Source organism: Glossina fuscipes, unplaced genomic scaffold (assembly GCF_014805625.2).
Source record: "Glossina fuscipes isolate IAEA_lab_2018 unplaced genomic scaffold, Yale_Gfus_2 62, whole genome shotgun sequence".
Taxonomy (NCBI): Eukaryota; Metazoa; Arthropoda; class Insecta; order Diptera; family Glossinidae; genus Glossina; species Glossina fuscipes.
In genome coordinates this window covers 1,236,063-1,258,621 of record NW_023998434.1, presented here as the reverse complement: position 1 = coordinate 1,258,621, position 22,559 = coordinate 1,236,063, and the positions used below count along the sequence as shown (strand labels likewise).

Here is a 22,559-nt window from a genome sequence, read left to right as displayed (position 1 = left end):
TATATAATTCGGAATTCTCATGACTTAACAAAATTGCGAAGGTTAACGCGTTTTAATTTCAGCTGATCACGCCTTTGTCGCGGGAACTGTAATGGAGCCCTAAGTTGGCGAAGCAGGCGAACGAACAAAAGCAAGCCCTTCGATATGGAAGTCGAATTGAAGAAACCCGGGTTCACTGCAAGCCTTCGCAATCGAATATTTGAAATGAAAGCGCAATCATAGTGACGTACGCTAAGCAGCATTATACTGCCTTGTATTTAATCCCTTAAGAAGACAGTAATCTTTTACAATTGATCTTTCTGATAGTATTTCGGAGATGTTTATCAAAAAGTTAAGTCAAAATGTATCGGTTTTTCAAAGCGAATGATTTCAAAAGTTAAAACAACTTCTGAATCTAAGCATATATTTTATTCATAAATGATCTGAGCAATAACATGAGTGATATCTTCAGTTAAGCAACTTACTTATGAAACAAAGCCGGGGTTTTTTTTGGGTTTTATAGACGAACTCAGGAGTAAACTCAATTCATAAAAGAGAAACGGAAATATGCCGCAAACTCTCAATTTCTGAAAAATACTCGCCGCTTTTGATTTTGAGAAGGACACAAGGACGTATCATAAAGTTCGACTCTACACTTGGTCAACTCACATCACAAATCTTTATTGCGAATATTGGGATATCGATAATATAGCTACAGGCGACTGAACTGAGAGAGGCAATGAAATACCATCAAAAAATCTGATGTATGAAGATTTCCTGAAATCCCTGAATGTTACAAATGCAATAAAAAATTTATGATATTTGTCTACTGTAGCGATGAATATAGAAAACAAAGACGTATTTAACATGTATGTAATGGGGATTATATATGTGTGGGAAGGAAAAAATAAGTGTATATGCGTGCATGTGTGCACGTGTCTGTATGCGTGTGTGTGTGTATTTGTATGTGTTTGGTGAAACGACATTTACATGGCAGGCAGCATTAATTGCATGTAAACTGTTATGCCATAGAGTCTATAATATGTGCACATATATAGGTATATGAAAAAAAAAAAAAAAAAACCGAAAGAAATTAAAATAAAAAGACTTAAGCAAATGGTTTACTTGTTTTCTTTACAAGTATTCAAGTCAACTGAGCTTTGCACTATACCCGTAAGCACGCACATTTATACGCAATTTTGTGTGTATTCATATAATAAATGCAAATGAGTATGTACGTATGTGTATCTACTTAGTCAAGTGTAAAAGTTTTACTAAAGCTTTTCCAGTGGTTTTTGAAAAATATATTTTTTTTCTCTTTTTTTTTTCTTTTTTCTTCTTGTTTTTAAAGCGTATGGATTTAAATATTTAAGTATATATATATGCGTGTATATATATATATATGCATATATGTACAAATATGTGTAATATTTATACAAGCATTGGCACGTTTATGTGGGCTACGTTTACCGCATGAAAATATTTCATAATTGCTTTTTTGTGATCCATTATAATAATTTATAAAATTTAAATTCATTATGATGGCTACATATAGAGAATGAAAAACTTCGTTAAACAATGCATCATATTTATTTATATACATACATAATTATATGTAGAAATATTTAATTATATACAATATTTACATATATATATATATATATAGATATATTGTATGTATGTATGTATGTATGTATGTATGTATGTGTGTGTGTGGTCGACAATTTACACAGCGATGCTGTTACAGTTCACTTTAAATGTTTCATTACCGAGAGTGGCAAGTTGTCTCTTTTCTTTCTTACATGTTTCAAGTTTGTTTTTAAGAACAGTTTAAATTAAATTGTTAAGAGGCTTTTGTGTAAGCACAAATGTACAGATTTTGCAAAATTTGACATTTTACATTTTAATTGCTGTCAGTGTCTTAACTTTCACAATAAACACAACTAAATAAATGCTACTGCAACGGAAGGTACGAAATTAAGGAATTATATGAAAATAAATATGTTTTTGCAGATTTTACAAACAACTATATGATGTGATATCTTAATCGAGAGTTTCCTTAACTCCAGCCGACACTTTAAATTGGAATTCGATATAGCGAAAGGGTAATGAGAAAATTCCAATCGATCATCACTTCATTTACGTTTACGGCAAAATAATCGCGAGAGAGATAAGATAGCTCTTTTTTGCAGTCAGCGACCATTTGCTGTTAAGCAATGCACATTGTACCGAACCAAATAATGTCAGTATTTCTACGGCTTTGATATATAGTTAATTCTACTGTATCGACTTGAATGTCGAGCATTCAATGTAAACTTTTGATTAAAATACTTTCAATTTTCTAATATTGAAAAAATAATTTATAGCCAATCAAGGGCACAGACCGCCTTTAAAAGTGATCAAAGATCAAAAAGAGCAAGGAAAAGAAGAGCCATTTTCTTTTAAAGGCGTGTCTTTCTTAGTTAGTAACTAGCTGTTCGTTGTAGGTTAGTTTATACGACATCCCCTATAGAGAGAGTAGCAGAGTAAATAAAGCTAAGCGTGAGCGGGTTAGTTGCCCGCCTGGAAGCGGCTTTTTGGAAGACCCTTGGACATATTTGTACCACATTTTTGATCTATTTGTGCTTAGCAATGCGATAGTTCAGCGTACTCCCTTAATTTTTGAAGGTGTGCAAAAAACGAACGGAATGGATTTAAATCTACGTAGAATCTTACAGTGATGCATATTTCTCGGCGTTATAGACGAAGGGAACAATTTTGCGTATCCACATTTTTGCGGTATTACTGCGACCAATCATTTGATGTACATTTCATAAGATATATATACTTGAACAGCGCAGCCTTTGATAGTAATTAGAAATTTTAAAAGCCGTCACAGTATGCTAAACTTTTCATTTTTTAACTTTTATGCCATGAGGTGAGTTATTGTGTGACAAATCTGCATGGTTGCCATGTTACATCGAGCGTTCACCTAAGATTGCCTTACACATTTCAATCTTGATAATTTCTCTCCTAACGGCTTTTCCTTCACTTATACTTTTCTCTCTTAAATTCTTATCATATTATGCGGCTTCAATTAAGACCTTAGATTAGATGAATAATTGTCGTTTTTCTAAAGGAGTGGGATAAGTTTTCTTGTTTCATTTAAGATTATAACGTAATCTTTGCCTTTTTCACTTTGTCAAAAACTTTTAAACTCTTAATATTGTGTTGTGCCATTTAGTTAGGGAACATATATAGGCTACATATATATATATATATATATATATATATATATGTATACATATACATACTCCGTTGAAATTTCCAATTTTTCAACATGTTTTTTCAAACGTGTAGGAAAGAAAATTCGATTGAAAGCAACGCTTACCATAATATTTTATAGCAAGTAAGAAAATTAAATCCGCCCAAGACCGAATCTTTTATACCCACCACCTTTTACCCCAAAAGAAGACAAAAGAAGAAAAAGAAAAAAATTTTTATTGTCTATAATGAGGAGCTCGGGCGCAGCTAACTTTTTCTATTTTCAAAATAAAAATTTTTGTGGGCGTTGTACGCGCGTCCTTTGACAAGTTTAGGTCAACTCCAAATACTTTTGCAAACTTGTAGCCGATATCTTCATTTTCGCTAACGGTAGAATGTTTACCACAAATACTACAAAGTTGCTCAAACACACAGATGGACAGACGAATAGACGGACATGTTTATGTGCGTTCCTAATTTGAAACTGGACAAGAATTTAGAGCGATTTTGTAGCTTGTTTCTGTGCGTTATAAAGATATTGAAAAACCAATTTAACTTTGATACACTCCAATATTCCGTAGGCGTGGTCAATTTTTCCATTTTTGTACACAAATGCAACAGCATCGCCCAAAGAATACGCGTACAAATTTTTATACAATTATTTGCTGTAGTTTACGAGTAATGAGCAGAAACAAATTTTTCATTCCTTTTGAAAAACAGAGGTGTTCTCAGTTTATCTGGTCTGGCTATGGCCATGCCCTGCGACCGATTTGGCCCATATTCAATACCAATCTGCGTGCAAATGTTTCTGCCAAATTTGAAGTTGATAGCTTCATTTCTGCGGGGAGGAGAATGTTTACAACAGACTTTACGCAGACGGACAGACGGTCAAACGGTTAGACGGACAACCGGACATGCTTAAGTCGATTTCAAATTTGATGGTGATCAAGAATATATATACTACGTAGGAGCTCTGATGCATCCTTCTGGGCGTTACAAACGTTTTGACAAAACGAATATACACCTCATCCGTCAGTGATGGGTATAAAAAGGATATGTTATGCTGAGATATGAAAAAATATAAGTGAATTAAGAGTTTTATAACTTATTTATGTTCGATAAATTACATTCTTGTGGCCGCCATTTTTATATGCTTCATGTATATTCACTTCTAGTGTAATCGATAAACACATCAAATATTGAGGTCAGACGGTTTCCTTTTACTCTTTTCATTTTATGTTCATTTGATATGCTCATCTCTTACGGGGGGGAGGGAGGGAAGAAAAACTTAAAACATTTGATAGAAATATTTCTAAACTTGACTTTTCTATAAGATGATGTTAGTAAAATGTGATTTTAAGTTTTATATATAATATATAGATAAGTTGAGGGGAGTATTGGTTTTTTCAGTGATTTAATAGGTCTTTTGGAAAGAAACTAATCTTTGTATTTTTTCACATTGCCGTCCAAGTGTAAAATTATTTCTGATAAATATGTAAAGATCTATTCAACATCTGATGGACGAATCAGGTAGAACCAATTCAAATATAAAACTTCCGATTGTTCCCCTATATGATTTCGCCCATCTTCTATTGGAGGTTTTATGACTGCTAAATTTGAAGTGAAGACTCGTGGAACAAGAGGTAATTTCTAGAGTGCTTCTAAGAAAAAAACTTGGCATAATCCGGGCAAGTAAAACCACAAGTATGTCACAAGCATATTATATTTCCATTAAGATTCCAATTCATTATGATTCGTTTATTTTACATACGATGTAGGTTTTTTATCCGTGATTCCCTATAATTTTGCTGATATGGACCTAGTTATTATATTATTGTGAGACTGACTCTCTAGGTTTACTGACCGTTTCACCGATTCTCGGATTGATTTCAAGCACATTCCCTTAAACATTTACGCTCCGGCGGAAGTAAGGAATATAAAAAGGGCGCATTGGTGGCTTACTTGTTCTCTTATCCTCCCGACAATTGGCATTGGCAATCATATTATTACTTACTGCAACATTTATATTTCTTGTTGGATGGACAATGTACATAGAAACTTGCGATTCTTGGTTAAGTTAAACTTGAAGACAAGTTTGCAAAACCTTGTCGGCAGTAATACCAGGAAGCAGGAATTATGCCTTATTTAAATTGCCCCCTTCGATCACGTCCATACCAAGCTGTTACCAAAAAAAAAAAAAAAAACAATAAACCAACCTTCAGCGAGCTAAAACGGTACGGACAAAGCTTTACTTATCTTGCTCCCGAAATAGCAGGAATACTTCGTTTCTTCGAAGTGAAAGCTTCGGAAATTCCGCTGTTCAAGTGCACACCTTGGGAAAACCCATAAGCGAATGAAATTACTTTACTTTTGGTTAACAGTATTAACCACCTATGTTGACGGTGATCAAAGCAGCGCGAAAACACTTCGACTTACGCAACTTTAATTAAAACTAGGAAGCTTTTAACTCAACGCTTTACTCTAATGTGTGCTCGTCGAAGTTTTATATGCTGAACATAACTGCATTCTTAACTTGAATTCTTGATTTACTTCGATTAGACTTTACAGTAACCTCGCGGATCGCTGTTATTTGCTTCGGTATTTAGATGAAAGCGATGAAGATGCTCTCTTCCAAGCCGTTGGCCCATTGGCCCATTATGCCAATTCATTATTAAGTATGTCCGCTGTGTGTCTTCATGAAGTTCTCAGTGGAAGGCACTTGTACGATTTTAAGTTAGAGTGGTTGTACACATGCAAGCAGACCAGAAGAGTTACAAGAGCGTTTATATAGCAACGAGAAGTAGAGATTAGGTAACAAACGGATATTGAAGTTTTCCTTTTAAACGTAACTGTCTTCCTGTTTTTAATCGCACTAATACATGTTTAATTCACAATCTATCGCTACCGTAATAACCCATAATGAGTGACACATAAATGGCTTTTTTGACAAAAAAAAAAAAAAAAAAAAAAAAAAAAAAAAATCTCAATTATTGTTAGAAAGTCATAGTTGCCAAACGACTCCTGTCAATATGTCGCACTATTTCAATCATTTGTTTACGCGCACTCTATGCTTCGAAAGATGCTATTTTGGTTACTTTCAAAGAAAAGAGAAACAAATTCGGATTTTGTGTGGCGACTAACCATTGGTTTTTCATGGGGGCAAACTGCCATTTCAACTTGGCATTGGCTTGAAAAGCTCTAAAGCAACTATTCTGTGTTGAAAACAGTAATTTGTTGTTGGTTTACTGATATTAATCGAGGCCGCATTTTGATTTACTGATATCAAACGAGGCATGCAGTTGTGTTAAAAAAAATTCTGAAAATTATTTCTAGAGCTACTAACAGGCGATGTATTCAGTATTTTGTTGTTTTCTCAATGGATAGAGCATCGTCCCAACAATTATTACCTACCTGGAAAGAAACCTTAGAAGTGATCCCCAGTTAGAAAGATTTTGACGCAACAATCAGACTATGGTAGTCTAATCCTATGAACAACTATCGAAATGTTACGAGAAGCATTGGACGGATCCACTGTACCAAGCTTGAATGGGACATATATCGATAAATAAGATCGATTTTGGAAAATAACGATTTTTTCTTATTGAATTCCGGGAATTATTGATCAACAGTACGAAACACTACGAACAATAAATCAGAGTGTGCGTGTTAAAGCTTGCTCGTAACTATTTAGAAAAAGAGAAAAAGAAAAAAAAAAGCTTTGAATCCTTTAACTTGTCACAGGCATCCAGCAGCTAAGGATAGGAAAAAATACACGGACAGCTTCGATGCAAAAATGATTTCAATAGTATTAAGAGCCATATGCCGATAACCCCCCCCCTGGTCAGCATCTTATACATAATTCACATGTACGCTTATAATTTTTATTTATCATTATTATTATCATTTGACATTTACTTAAATACTAAACTTTGTATTGAGAACATTTTTCATTTCTTTAAAAAAAAGAAAGAAAGAAAATAACAATGTCCTCATAAATATGCAAAAAGAAAAGAGTGTTGGGATGGGGTAGAGGAGGTTGGGGAAGAATTAAAAAACGAAAACTAGGACACAAAATTCACTACAAATGCTGAATGCTGTATCGTTGTTCTCTCTTACTATTTCAAGCGTCTCCGGACAACACATTTAAGAACTAAAACATGAACTACGTTGTGTGCGAGTGGTAACATATGCACAATTGCTTAAATATTTAAATAGATTTCTAAGAACACACACACACACACGAGAGAGAGAGAGAGAGAGAGAGAGAGAGAGAGAGAGAGAGAAAATAAGAAAACCTGCTACATTTATAGAAATTTCCTACAGTTTATTTTCATATGCACGAGCACTTGTAAATAATCCATCAGACATAAATGCATACTAAAATTTATTCAGTGAGTCAAATGCTGGCGTACGCACTTTAAGAAAATTTTTATTTTCATTTTCTTTTTTTTTTTTTTTTTCGAATATTCTGCATATGCTATGTGTATGGAAGGGAAATAAGAATGAAAACAAAAACCCATCAAGGAAAAAACCTAAGTCTATAATGTCGTATGGATATGGTTTCCATTTTGCACTGCTTGTTTGCTTGCTTGCTTGCTTGCTTAAAGACAATCGACCGAACACATGTCTTGGTTCCTGAATTGTAGTGTTGTCACCACTATTTATTGTATATATTGTGTATATTGTGTATGACCATTTATTTTCTTGCAATTGACCCTCTCCTCGTATGTGTTCTTTCCTATTGTTATGTTATGTGTCAACATCATGTACACTCTCATATATGTATTGTTTTCCTTACTTATATATATATATATATATACATATGTATATGTTGGTTTTCATCTTCTCCGCTCCGGTTGGTTGCTGTTATCGTCATCTGCTGCTTACTATGAATACATTGCTTTTCTCTATTTTTCAGTTTCAATAAAGCATTTACTTCTTAATTTCGTATCTCCTTTGTGTTGATCACATTTAATCTCGTTCGGCTTTTGTGTTTTGAAAATGTGGAAAAAAAAAAGAAAACAATTTCTCTCTGAATATTGAAAATTTGTATTTGTGTATATGTGTTTATGTATAAACCTTTAATTCTGCAATTTAAAGTAAAATTTATTATACACACACGCACACAAATCGAATAATCAAGACAAGAGAAGAATCAATTATTTCTTTATTATTATTAAATTATTCGAAAAAAAAATTGTTTTTCTTTACTTCTTCATTGGAGTAAATAAAATTTTCGTATTCCGCTAGAAAAAAAAAATCAAATAATGAAGATCGATAGATAGATAGATAGAGGTCGATGGGCGTGACTAAAACGATTACATAATTCGCGCTGACAGATAATAGAGGAACTTTCGGTGCCCTAAACGCGGACTGACAATTATTAACATTAAAAATGGGTAAAAATGAATACAAAATCCTTTCGTCGTCTCCCTTTTAAATAACTATCGACGTCGTTGAGAATAGCTGCATACAATAATCGCCTTCATTTTATTTATACAAGACTCTCATTATCGCTCTTGTTGCCATCGTTTACTTTCAATGAATTAAGCAGCAAATGAAAAGTAAAGCTACAGCTACCTTAAATTATTAATCGATGGGTATAAGGAAAACAAGGCGCGTATCAGATATTCTGTACGAATTTATGAAATAAATATAATTTTTTCCACATTTAATTTATTATGTTGATTTATTATACCCTACCTACCCACTTGTGGTACAGCGTATATTAAGTTAGTGCAGACGTATGTAACACCCAGAAGGGATTAAGTTAGACCCACCTTTTACAAATCTATTTAGAATCATTTTCTAAATCAGCCTAAGCATGCCCATCCGTTCGTCTGTCTGTCCATTTATTTTTGTAAAGGCAGGAAATTTGGATCACATAGGTCTATTATTTTTTTGGACTCCCACTCATATAGCAGTTATCACAAAACTCAAACTCTTGTATGAAGAGGAAATCATCATCTTGCATGAAGAGAATTCCAATATGCGGGCTTTCATGAACATGATGGCTTTACATGAAAATAATGTGTACGTTTTGATGTATCATTACCTAAATGTGAGTGAATAACTGTATTAGGCGGAGTGGTGTAGGGTGTATAATGGTCGGCGTCGCCCGACTATAATAATATACATAGTGTGTTTTATGTATTTGTTTGTTTACAGCATATTTCTTCTCTTTTTTTTTCTATTATGGCCAATCAATCAGCTTGTGCTCCCTCCTAAACATGTAAAGAATGCGGTGGTAATCAAAAAGAAGTGGAGAAGGAGAAAAGCAGATTGGAAGTAGCCACGGGCTAGTAAATGTATGTCGAATCAATATAAGCACTGACTATAGTGCGGTCAAACTGTAATGAGATTTGAACTATTATTTACTCGGCTACGGTCAAGGAAAATTGTTTGTTGTTAAGCATTCCTATATAATTCTATCTGCTTTACTATCGCTTAAATTTACTTAACTAAGAGGGAGAGAGAGAGAGAGAGAAAGAGAGAGAAAGAGAGAGATTGTTACACACTTGGTACAAATAAAAACTAATCACCAAAACATGAATCAAAACAGTGATTAAGCTGTCGATTTACGGAAATAAAGACGTCAAAACAACAACATTAGACGACCATTAGTAGTTTGTGCTGATAACATAAATAAAAATATTCATAAAAATTATTTGCTATTTTTATCGCAAGTTATTAAAACAATAACAAATAAGTCCATGTTAATTCCGGACACAGAGTTAGTACTTGTGAATTTCGCAGTTTTTTTTTTTTTTTTTTTTGTTAACTACAACCATAACGATGAGCCATAACGCTGAGGATTTAGTTTCACATTTATTATACCCTACACCATTTATGGCACAAGAGTATATATATATTAAGTTTGTGCGGATGTGTGCAACACCCAATAGGACTTTGGTATGAAGTCACCTTTTATTGGATCGATCGAATCAGAACGACATTCTCAATCTAAGCTTGTCTGCATGTCGGCCGGTCTTGATTACTTGTGTCCAGCCTGAAGCCCACAATTTTTGAGATATTTCAGTGAAATTTGGTACAATGACATGATTTTCGGACGAAGGACGTAGGCTATTGAAAATGGTTCGGACGGTACTATGATTTCGGTCACTTCTCATATCTCAGACCTTTTTCTGAAAAGTCGTCCTATGCATAAATGTAGGGCGACGCTATATATAGTCACTATAGTTTTTTTTTTTTACGTTTTTTTATTGTTTTTGAAAGTGACGCCATGTGCCGCGTGCAGCACCAAGTATTTGATTTAAATAGTAACATCAGACGGAGCCATTTGCCATTACTTGCCCTACATCGCTTTGCTGCGATTTCCTCGATATATAAATAGCATTCGGAATTATATCGAAAATTTATCTGATTTGGTAGGTGTAATCACATCGGAATATATCTTATTTATTGGACTATGCATGCAATCGACCAGACTTAATATATATTATATCACTTATAGTATTAGATGACCGTTCAGATTTGAACCGAAAGTTTGTTACGACTTCGCTTATACTTCGCTTTTCAAGTTTGAGCTGAATTGGCCATCGAACAAAACATCCATCATAAGTAAAAAGTGAATATTTGTAGATATATTGGCACATAATTGCACACACAATGACGAGCAGCGTTTGCGCTGAATGTGATCAGTTTACCAAATTTTTTTTCTTTTTTTTTGAATAACTTAAATATTGATAATCCAAACCTTGCATTTCATCGCAGGTTCGTTAACTACTTTTATGTTTATATTATGAAATAAAAAATCAGGCTAAAAATGTTACTATAGCGACCTGTGTTGGATTGATGAATATAAAAAACATCACTCATACTTGGCTTCATATATATATATATATATATATATATATATACATCATGACCAGTTTCGTTTGGGCACAATTTATATGGAAGAATGAAAAGAAAATCGAGTAAATTAAAAGCGTATCACAATAGATAAAAGGAAAATTTTCTTTTATAACAATCGGGTTTGGCTGAGATGCGCATATGAAAAATAATATCATTTAGCTGCTATTGAAATGTAGTTTTTTCCTTCAACATCTAGGAATTCGGGTTTGATAAACGCGAAATTTAATAAAAAGCGAATTCATTCACACGTATATGACAAATGATATCATTCAGCTGCGAATGAAATGAAGTTTTTTGTCATAGGTACAACTGTATTACATGCTCATTCCTCCTTTTGCAATTACGAGAAGGCAAAGCAATGGAAAAAGTTTTCACTGTACATTTGTTTGTCTGCGTTAAAAAGTTACACTAACAATGTTAATGTTTTTTATAGAACGGCTACGGCTAAAATTAAAAATGAGTGCGATACACTTGTAAGAAAAAGTAGTTAGCTTAAATACTTAAAATTTAGATGTGTATTGAGGCCGAGACATAAGACATGAATTACAGAAACTCTTGCCAGACTCTAAAAGCAATGTCTTCTGAATATTAATCCATAATTGGCTATTGTTCTCTATATAATGGAACCTTGGGAAGTCAAAATTGACATAATCGTTTTCGATGTTTTTACCTCAATAGGGGTTACCTCAAATTCGGCTATGAACGAATTTTAATTTAAAAAACTCAAATACTCTTCAAAATTGCGTAACGTCCGCGATGTTAAAAAATTGTTTAATTTCTGACATTTATTATTAAAACTCGGAAAACTATGCTATTAAAAACGAAACAGTTTTTTGGGATTATTTCATGTAATATACATGCAGTCGGTCGTATGACATAAAAATAAATGACTCTGCACGGCAATCATCCGAAAGAAAAACAATATAATGGAAGCAATAATCATAATAATTGTAATACCCATACTAAGATAATTGTAATGATGATGATGATGATGATGATGATGACGGTGGTGGTGATGTTGGCGGTAATGATGATGAATGTGATAATGACGATTACGAATACAATAAATAATACGATTGTACAATATTAGTAGATTAAGAAATTCTTCGCAATAATTTGTTTCGTCAAATAAAGCAGCGACAAATGGCAATACGTGATCAAAGTGTAGTTGAAGTGAATGCATTCATTCGCTAACAAAACGAAATGCAAGCATTATTTTGCATTAGTGAAAAGAAAGCAAAAGTGTTTTCTAAAATTGACAAAAAAAAAAAAAAGAAAGAAAAGAAAATCGGAAAGAAATTAAAAAAAAAAACTTTTTCGTAACTCTATGAAAAAACGTGAAACTGCGAAAAGCAATGGCAAACAAACAACTACACGTAACGCATCATCATCAGTAAAGCAAGCAGCTCTATTATTGTTGCTACAATGTATAAAAAAACAAATGAATGAACAAGTTGCAAGATTGAGAAAAGATACCAAAACAAAACGCTTTCCATAAGTCTCTCAAAGAAGAAAAACAATGAATAATAAGAAAAAAAAATAATAAGAAAAAAACTTAAAGAAATGCTAACAGCATTATTGCCCGTCATTTTTCATCTATATTACATCTGTCTACCATAAGAGGTATTCAACTGTAAACTAAACTAAATAAATAGGGTGTAAGTAAGTATGTGTGTCATTCCCCTTTACCCCGGGTGTTCCATTTCTTTACGTTTTCGCCATCATTTCGGTATCTATCTGTTCGACTACTGACTGTTCGTTCGTTTAGATCTCCTTTAAACCTCCCTTCGTTCCTTTGCTTCATTTTTTTTTTTTTTCGTTTTTCTAGTGCAGAGCAGCATCGCAAAACAATTGATTGTAATGCTTTATACTCGCTTTCTCCCTTTGTATAACTGTTGTAGAAAATATAGCAAAAGTACAATTTTTTTTTTGTTTTTGTTTTTCTTTTTTCATACACACAAACGACGTCATGCTTACACAATAATCATGACTACGAAGATTATTGTCATTACAATGACGACTGACTGAATCTGTACTAGGACTGTGTGTGCATTATGTATTTTGTATTTACTTCTTTTCATTTGCTTTGTTGTTTTTGTGTGCAATTTTTGCTGCAGTGCAGCAATCATTTGTCTTACTTTTTGTTTTTTCTAACTTCATACTGTTTTTTTGTATACATTTTTACTCCGATTTTTTCCCTTGCGGTTTATGCACTTGCTTGCTTGCTTGCTTGCCTGCTTGCTTTTGTTTTTATTAACTTAGTTTATTTACTGTCTTAATAATGTTTATGCTGGCATATGTCAGCTAATAATTGTGTGCGCACATATTTGTTAGCTGATCCGTTTTGTGTATTGAAAGTAAAACATTTAAAGTAGAATGAAATAAATTGGGTTAGTGGTGAAATCATCTCTTTATTAAAGAAACCGCAAAGTAATCAACATTTTTTTATTATTGTTTCTTAAAACTTTAATTAAAGCAAAGACTTTTGCTTTTTTTTTTTTTTTTTGGATAAATGATTAAATTGAAAAAGATAGATACTTTAGTGCACCTGCAATGTAGGCAACATTTTTTACTATTTTCACTGCCATAAAGTAGTCAATAATTTGAAGAAAAAACAAAATTAGCCATTATTTGTATTAAAAATGATCAGCGTGACACATTTGCTGCCAGTATTCTCAAGTTTACCCCAAATCAATGCAGGGGAATATTGTATTCAAGTTAGTGTGATTATCGAATGAATGAAATTCGTAGTGTTTATCGAATGTTCAATGAAATTAAGAAATTTTTGTAACTCTTTTCGCCTCGCCTCGAATCGAAAGCGCTACAAATGTCTTATAATCTTAATTATTATGAACTTTTCAGTTATGTCTGTATGATTCCATTCCCTTCATAAATTTAGCTACTACTCACACCTTTGCTGAATGACATAACGTAATAGTTGTTTTTTTTCGGAAATGTGGCAACACTTCAAGTTCCAGAATGTAATTATATAATATTGTTACGAAAATCCCAAATCCAGTTAACATCAGCTAAGTAATTTTCGTAATAATAAATTCCCTAAAGTAGGAAAACCCAAATGAGCATTCGCAGGCGCCTCATGAAGCTGCAGGCCGATGAAAACGATTAGCGGAAAAGCAAACAAGTAAAAGCTAAGTGCATATTCGCAGGCTCGTCATGCAGGTGCAGGCCGATGAAAACGATTAGAGGAAAAACCAGGCAGGGATTATAAATAAAATCATAAATAGCATATTTGTGAAAAGTAGAGTTAGTCTGGCAAGAACGTAGAAGTTGAGAGTACGGCCAAAATAAATTGTAAATAAATATTCCTAATGCTGTGAAAGACAAAGTGGTAAAATAAAAGAACTTTGAAGTGCATTTCTCTTAATCAAAATATCCACGATCTAGTGATACGGACTGTATCTTAGTAAAAGCGAATTTCATAACAATATCATATATTTGTTCTTATCGATTTCGTTTGACAATTTTTCAATTGCAAAAAATATTTTTTTCAATTTAAGTCAATTAGATTCGCTTCAGCAGTCGATAAAAATCATATTCAATCAAGTCAGCCTGTTCGAACTAATCGAATCTAATGCTCTATCCACCACTTAATCCTATTTCCTAAACTAACCTGATCATACTGAACGCAGCGTTTGAAACCTAAGTGTAGCAATACAACGATTTAGTGAATTTGATCTTGACAACACGTAAATAAAATATATATAAAATCTTTATTTCTCTTTGATCAACAACCACTATACCATTCCATCCATTGATATACCCACAATTAACAGAGCACTGTTTTCAGTGATGGACGATAACTAAATCTCATTCTTATTTAACTTTTGAAGTGCTTGAAATGCTGGCAAATCGTGTAAAACTAAGATTTCAAATGTACACGCTATACACACAAAGAAATAGTACCTTTAAAACGGATGATTAGATCTTTGTTCAATAGTGCAATCGACAGTCATGCGCAACTGACAGATAGTGAGAGAATCAGTTTAAATCGAATGCAAATACGTTGAGGTTTTGCTTTAATACTACGCTCTTCTGAAAGGAAGAACCCCATGTACTAAAGACAGGCTTACAGCAAGAGCAAGCCAAGGTTATGCGAATTTTTTCTCAATGTCATTTCAGATGTCCTTTAACTGTTTCCTTGATAATCCAATAAAAATTTGAATCTTTGCAAAAAAAGATCAACATTTGAATATTTATTGCGATGTCGTCAGCTTTGTCAAATTTTATTATAAATGACTATTAGACGATTTTTAATGGTAGGGCAATCTTACTTGCGTAACCTTAATTTTGCGAATAATAACCAATTAAAGTTTTATAGAAGACTGAGCAATATACTAAAGAAAAAAACTTGGGGTTTTTTTGTCGTTAAATTGCCTATTGACCCCTTTTGAGGGGGATTAGAACAATACTAGCGATAATAATAATAACAACAACAAATAAGAGCAAAACTACCAACAGCTTTTGCGGTAAGAAAAACTGCTTAAAAAAAATTGTAATTACTCGAGTTGTGGTGATATACGTATATATATATATATATGTATATAACACAAGAAGACCGATTATAAAACAACAAACTACTAAGCGAGGATAGGAGTGTAACGAGTGAGAGAACGGTCAGCTAAAATATCGTAACAACTCTTTACTCTACAATCAATAGCAAATGCTACCATTTCTTGAAGTGTTCGACCTATATTTTAGTACGAAGGCGTCCACATATACAATTGTGTCGATAAGAGTGTGTATGGGTGTGTGATTGTGTGGGTGTGTGGTTGTGTGGTTGTGGGTGTGTATGTGTGTGCGTGTGTGTGTATTTGTGTGAATTCTGTACTAAAAGAAAGCATTTGTTGTCTATCTATCTATCTATCTATCAAAAATTTAATTTTCTTTTACCATTAAATTGTAACTGTTTTCTCGTAGCTGAAAAATTTTATATTTTTCCCTTTAATTTTCATCGGTTCGTTACTTGTAATGTTGACTCGTCTTTCATTTGCTATGTTACGTCAAGTGAACGAGAGAGAGAAAAATATATTGTAATTACACATAGCCTCTGCTGGAAAGGATTTCAGTTATATTTATTAAAAAATGCTTTCTTTTACATACATTTACTCGTCACAGAAAACGTGCGTAGAATAAATTTGTCCTATTGTTTGGAACATTAGAAGATAATCCCACAAAAAATATTCTTATAAGGCGTAAGTTACGGCAGTTCACCTGGTTCAGTCTTATTGCGAAACGAATTCTTTTTTAAAGTTTTAACTGATACCCGTTAATGTTTATGAACCAAGGCTGCCTACAGATTGTGAATCCATGTTTTTAAACCAATAATTTCTACGAGTTGTACGTTGGGTTTTTTTCCTTTTTTTTTTTTTTTTTTGCTTATAGCGAACATGTTGTTTTGATCTGTAGACGGCGACTAAATTGCAGCTTCTTATCTCTATAACAACATACGGATCTTCACACCCTCTTACCCAAATCAACTATATAAAAACTTTTGTGACCCCGGTAGCAACCGCCTTTATCATATTGGTGACATCCACTGAGCGACTGGTAAAAAGTATAGAAAAACGACAAAAAAGCTTAAGTATACTTTACATGTGAAAGCTTATGGTTCGAAACACCGGGATAGAATATTCAAACTTAACACATATCATTGTTTAGACGAACCCTGTATTAAGTTGAAAACTTACCTTCATTTTATAAAATCATTGCAGACATTAAAATGGAATCATATAATTATATAATTCTTGGCGGACATTTCCCTAAAACTTAACAAGTACTTTGGTGATGGCCACCAAAAATTTCGATGAATATACATATGCATCAAAAGTAGATGAAAATCTCACAGCCTGTAAGAGATATTGAACTATTTAAATGACTAATTAGCAGGTCTGTACGAAAATCGTTTCAAACAATCCAACTAAAAGCCTATATTTGGTCAAATATTTCTAATGTGTTCGGTTGACTTATTGCATTGTAACACGGCGACCGATTCCCGCTGCGACCAAAACAGCTCTATTGTGCTCGCTCGTGCCCCTAGCCCTCCAGCTTTAGCATCTTTATAAAGCTCGTCTCTTTCTTAGGTTCAGAGTACTATACGATATTCGAAGTCATAAAGTCTTTGCCATACACCTGATATCTAATCCGGCAGACAGCAGCGCATTCGTACAGGATGTGACGGCTTGCACTTTGCTTCCAATGGCTTGCTGTGTCCATAGCGATACCAGTCTCAGTCCAGATTTGTCTAATATGGTCATATGGGCGGTAAAATGATCCAGTAGCTCAACACCAGGCTCATGAGTGAAATCCCTCAGCACATTCCAGTTTGTTTGCCACTACTTGGTAATCGAAGTGCGTTGAGGTAGGCCTCTCTCTCCCTCTCTCTCTCTCTCTCTCTGTCTCTATCGGCCTCTCTGCAGACTTATTTAAGGCAACCACTACTTTCTTGAGAATTAGATTTTAATTTTTTTTTTATTTATGTAAACAAAATGAAAAATGAAAATTTATCGCTATAAAGTTTATTGCCTTTAACAGGAATACTATCAGTAATGTTCCGCAACTAAAAATCTACAAATTCTTTTAATTGACTTTTCCCCTTCTCTTTTATGTTTTTATAAATAAAATTGATTTGTTTTTCGCCTTTTCAATGCTGAGTCATTTTACAAAGATAATGCTACTATTATTCTGTACTCTCTGGTATGCGCACAATAATATTGAAGTTTACTGAGGATATATATATATATTTATATACATACATATATATATATATAGAGAGCATTAAATGTGAATGCTCACATGTATAGGAATTCACGTGATCAAGACGTCTATATGCTGAAGTGTTTATGTGTGTGTGTGTGTGTGTTTGAAAATCTCGAGACTAAAGTGTATTAATAAAATATTGATTTGCGTTCTTATCAGAGAGATTTTTTGTTTTTAAGTCACTACCTCGTGAACAAGCATCAGCAGCAGCTAGACAGCAACAAACCATATTTTTCAAAACATATTTATAAAATTCTTATGAGTACAGTAAGCTTTAGTTGTTTGGTTTATAACGAATTTTGAATACATCCAAATTCAAAAGAATTTGAAATATACACACACTCACATCAATCTGATTATTAAAATTATATTATCTAAGCATTTTGTTCAAGTTTTATTCGCGAACAAAGGCATTCAACGATTTTAATGCAAAACATTGATCGATCTGATGCATTGAAATGTTGCATCAATGTTCTATGATATGAAGAATAATAAAACCAGCCATGTATTATATCGAGCGAGCATCCCGAGCTTAGTACGCAAGCTATGTCGGTTAATATTTCCTTTCTAGAATTAATTAATTTTTATTAATTTTCTTTAAATTAACTATAAATAAGTGTCAGCGCACACTTAGTACACACTGTCATATGAAAATTTTATTATTTATTAGCTCCATGCGTAGCCAACATCAATCTGTAAGTGTTATCAAATTGAAATACACTTTTTTAAAAAAAAAAAAAAAAAAAAAAAAACAATAACAATGTAAGCTGGATTTTGAAATAATTTCCCCCTATAAATACCATCACGGAATTATTTAAGAAGACAGTTTGGTATTAGAAATATAAATCGAAAGTAATCAAGTTTTATATTAAAATATTTATTTAAAATTAAAAAATTTTCTTTCGAGTATTTATCTATCTTAGCCATAGCACATAATAGACGTAGAGATGCTTATCAACTATAAATTTTATGCACAATTTTTCATTATGATTATTATTTTATATTGCTCTCATGGGTTGGGTGAGTGAATAAATTCTGAATTATTTTGTTGAAATGATTTAAGAAATTATGTCACTTTTTTCTTAGCAATTGATAAGTCAACGACTAATGATGATGAAGAACGCATGCATCCGTTGTTTAATTTCAAAGCGACACCACAATTAGCACGTTTGGAAAAACGTGCTTTGCCTATGTTAAAATTTGAATATTCGAAAAATCGCGAACTAGATTCCAATCATTGGCGGGAATTGGGTCAAAGTATATTAGAGAGACAATTGAAAAGTAAATCAACGTTGAACACTAACTTGGCTAAGAATGTGATCATGTTTTTGGGTGACGGTATGTCTATACCAACGTTGACCGCAGGACGGGTATATATGGGCGGGGAAGAGAAACAATTTTCCTTTGAAGAGTTTCCTTACATGGGCCTTAGCAAGGTAAAGAAATGCATTTGAGTTTAAGAAAAAACCGTTTTGTATATGAAATCGCTTTTAAACCGAAACTTCGCAGACTTATTGCGTTAATACTCAGGTGGCTGATTCGGCATGCACCGCCACCGCCTATTTGGCCGGTATTAAAGCTAATTATGCTACTATAGGATTAACAGCTGACGTATCACTCTATGACTGTGCCGGTCAAAACGATACAGCCCATCATGTCTCTTCTCTGGCGGCTTGGGCTCAAGCTCAAGGAATGGCTACTGGGCTTATTACTAATACACGCATAACACACGCCTCCCCTGCCGGAATTTTTGCTCATATCGCCAATCGAAATTGGGAGGATGATGAGCAGGTTTTAAAGGACAATGGTGATCCCAACGTTTGTCCCGACATAGCCCATCAAATGATTTATAGTGCGGTTGGCCAAAAATTAAATGTCATTTTGGGTGGTGGGCGTAAACATTTTCTACCAAAATTAAAAAATAACGGCAGTCGCTTAGATGGCCGCAATCTTATACAAGAGTGGAAATCGTTACACGGTTCGACAGCTCAGTACGTTGAAACTCGCGAAGAACTTTTCAATTTATCCAAGTCGACCGACAAGATTCTGGGTCTTTTTGCTATGGATCACTTACCGTATCATTTAGATAGTGACGCAACAGTTACCCCCTCTTTAGATGAAATGCTTCAAATAGCTTTGGATATATTGAACTCTCAGAGCCAGGGTAAAGGCTATTTCCTATTTGTGGAAGGTGGCCGCATAGATCATGCGCATCATGATTCTTTAGCCATGAAAGCGCTCGACGAAACAGTCGAATTCGACAAAGCCGTACAATTAGCACAATTGCAAACCAACACTGACGACACTTTAATAGTCGTCACGTCAGATCATTCGCATACGATGTCTGTAGCAGGATATTCCAGTCGTAAAAACGATATCGTTGGCATTAATAATAGTCAAATGGGTTTGGATGGTTTACCATATGCTACGCTAAGCTATGCCAATGGACCTGGTTACACCAATAACCTATTGACCCAGTCAACTGGTTTTCAACGTAAAAATCTTCAGCAAGTTAATATGGACGATAAAGACTATCAATTTCCCTCGGCCGTGCCTTTAGAATCAGAGACACACGGTGGCGATGACGTTGGCGTATTTGCCAAAGGACCTTTTGCTCATCTCTTCACCGGTGTTTATGAACAAAACTTTATACCACACGCTATAGCTTATGCCTCTTGCTTGGGATCTCAAAAGACCGCTTGTTCAGATGGTTTGCACTCGCGTAGATAATTAAAAATTTACAAACTATGCATGGTAGGGTAAATGCAAAATCGAAAGTACAAAGGACCTACCAGGATACTGTATGAATGCAGTAATTATTTCCTGAGCAGGGACAACAAAGCAATATTATTTATCTTAGCTTAGTTATATTAATTTTTATACCAATCAAATAGGATTATATTACATTTTAGAAACTCGTGTATATAGTTCAACAATAACTGAAAAATGTATCTGGATCGTTGAAGTTGATGCAAATGTTTAGTTTTATATTTAACTTCTTAATTAGGTTCCTTAATAAAAACTGTTGCTAAAGACCTGACAATCTTATGCCTTTAGCAACGATTAAACAATAAACATTCATCTTAGATTTACCGATACTTGACTTCTTCTTCTTCTTCCTTTTATCAGATTCTAAGAAAAAAAATTTGAAATGGAATAGATGAAGTAATCATTTTGAGCTAAAACTGAATAGATTTCCAGAGAATGGGAAATTTCTCAGTTATGCAATTTCGTTATTGAACAGCCGAAGTGCAAAAAAAAATTTAAGTTTTGTAGTTTGAAACCGCGGTCTTTTCGTTTTCTGATAAAGCGTTAAAAATAATTGGAATTATTTTGAAAATTGTTCGCACAAGCGAAAAATTAAAAACATATAGCAAATAGTAAATTATTTGCTCGTTTGCTCCTGCCAAAAGTGTGTGAAGATCTGACGTAGGTATGGAAATTTTTTTAGGTTATGTTTTCGTTTTTTAAAACTTTTGTTTTTCGGTATTCGTGCCTTTCTTCTTTCTTCAAAGTTATTTATTTACTGCGCTTTCTCTTTCCTTTACACAAGTATCTTTTTGCATTTCGCTGCCAATCTAAGTTTTGCTTTACTTCCCCTAGGTCTAAGGGACGAGAAGGGCAGACAAGACGAACACGAAAAGAATTACAATTGAAAAAAGGCTTTACAGCGAACATATAAGAAAAACGGTTCTGCTTAAATAACACTTTTTTTACCTATTTTTGTTGGTCTCATCGGAATTAACAACATTTTCTATACAAGTCTTCAAAGGAACACTTATTAAGCACATAGTACTTTAGAAAGATCTTTGCCTATCCAGATTTCATCTACTTGCAACTTGTCTACTTTTTCGAAATGTAGATATACTTATCTCTGTGAACCTAGGCATAGACATAGGCATAATACGGTCATAAACGAGTCCATTCTTGCAAGCGCCAAAAACCTTGGATCGTTCAATAAACTTAAATCAGATATACATAAAGTCACTTACTAAATGAAACCATATTTAGATCGAAATTTTTCACATCTCGAAAAAAGGTCTTGTCATACGATCTTGGGAATATCTCCAAAGAATTGCAAACTATTGCAAATGCGGGAAAATTTTCAATTTTGATCTTTATCAAGTTCCTCCAGTTTTGCGCTTGTGGTACTCTTGTTTAGTTTGGTCTGCTGTGTTGATTTAAAAAAAAAAAAAAAAAAAAAAAAACGCTAAAAATTGCAACATTTTATCTTCATTTTTACGACTCTTGAAAGCGTGTACGTGCATAAGTATATACACAGACTTTAAAGCGGAAATTTGTAAAGACGAAAATGTTTATAGCTAATCAAATTAATAAGATTATCTGGCAAAATATGCGAAACTCTATGCTATGTAGTAGTTAATAAATGCAAGCATTAAATTTGAAGCGGATACAAAAGCGACAGTAAATTTATAACATTACGGAGAAAACTGTGTGTGCGTTTGAAATTTTAGGTATTGAATGTTCACGTTCAACTGAATTTTTTTTATCACATTTCAAATATGTTCGCCTCTTTGTAACTTAAACAATCATTGGTTGCTTTATTTGATTCATTATACAACGTCCCCCTGAAAGCGTACAATTATGATATCACAATAAGATTCCAAGCCCATGTATTTATTCTACGTTTGGGATAATAAAATTGTTCGATCATAGAGAAAGCT

The 22,559-nt window shown here is 33.5% G+C and overlaps 2 protein-coding genes across 6 annotated transcripts in view; both read left to right on the top strand.

The window, feature by feature from the left end:
- The window catches only part of LOC119638049 (proteoglycan Cow), a 152,417-nt gene that overhangs the window by 64,009 nt on the left and 65,849 nt on the right, over nucleotides 1-22,559 (top strand). The gene's annotated exons all lie outside the window — the stretch shown is intronic.
- Nucleotides 18,707-20,946, top strand: LOC119638050 (membrane-bound alkaline phosphatase). Its single transcript, XM_038034645.1, has 3 exons — nucleotides 18,707-18,894; nucleotides 18,961-19,310; nucleotides 19,384-20,946. The coding sequence occupies exons 1-3, from the start codon at nucleotides 18,822-18,824 to the stop codon at nucleotides 20,602-20,604; spliced, it is 1,644 nt and encodes a 547-aa protein (XP_037890573.1). The 5' UTR covers nucleotides 18,707-18,821; the 3' UTR covers nucleotides 20,605-20,946.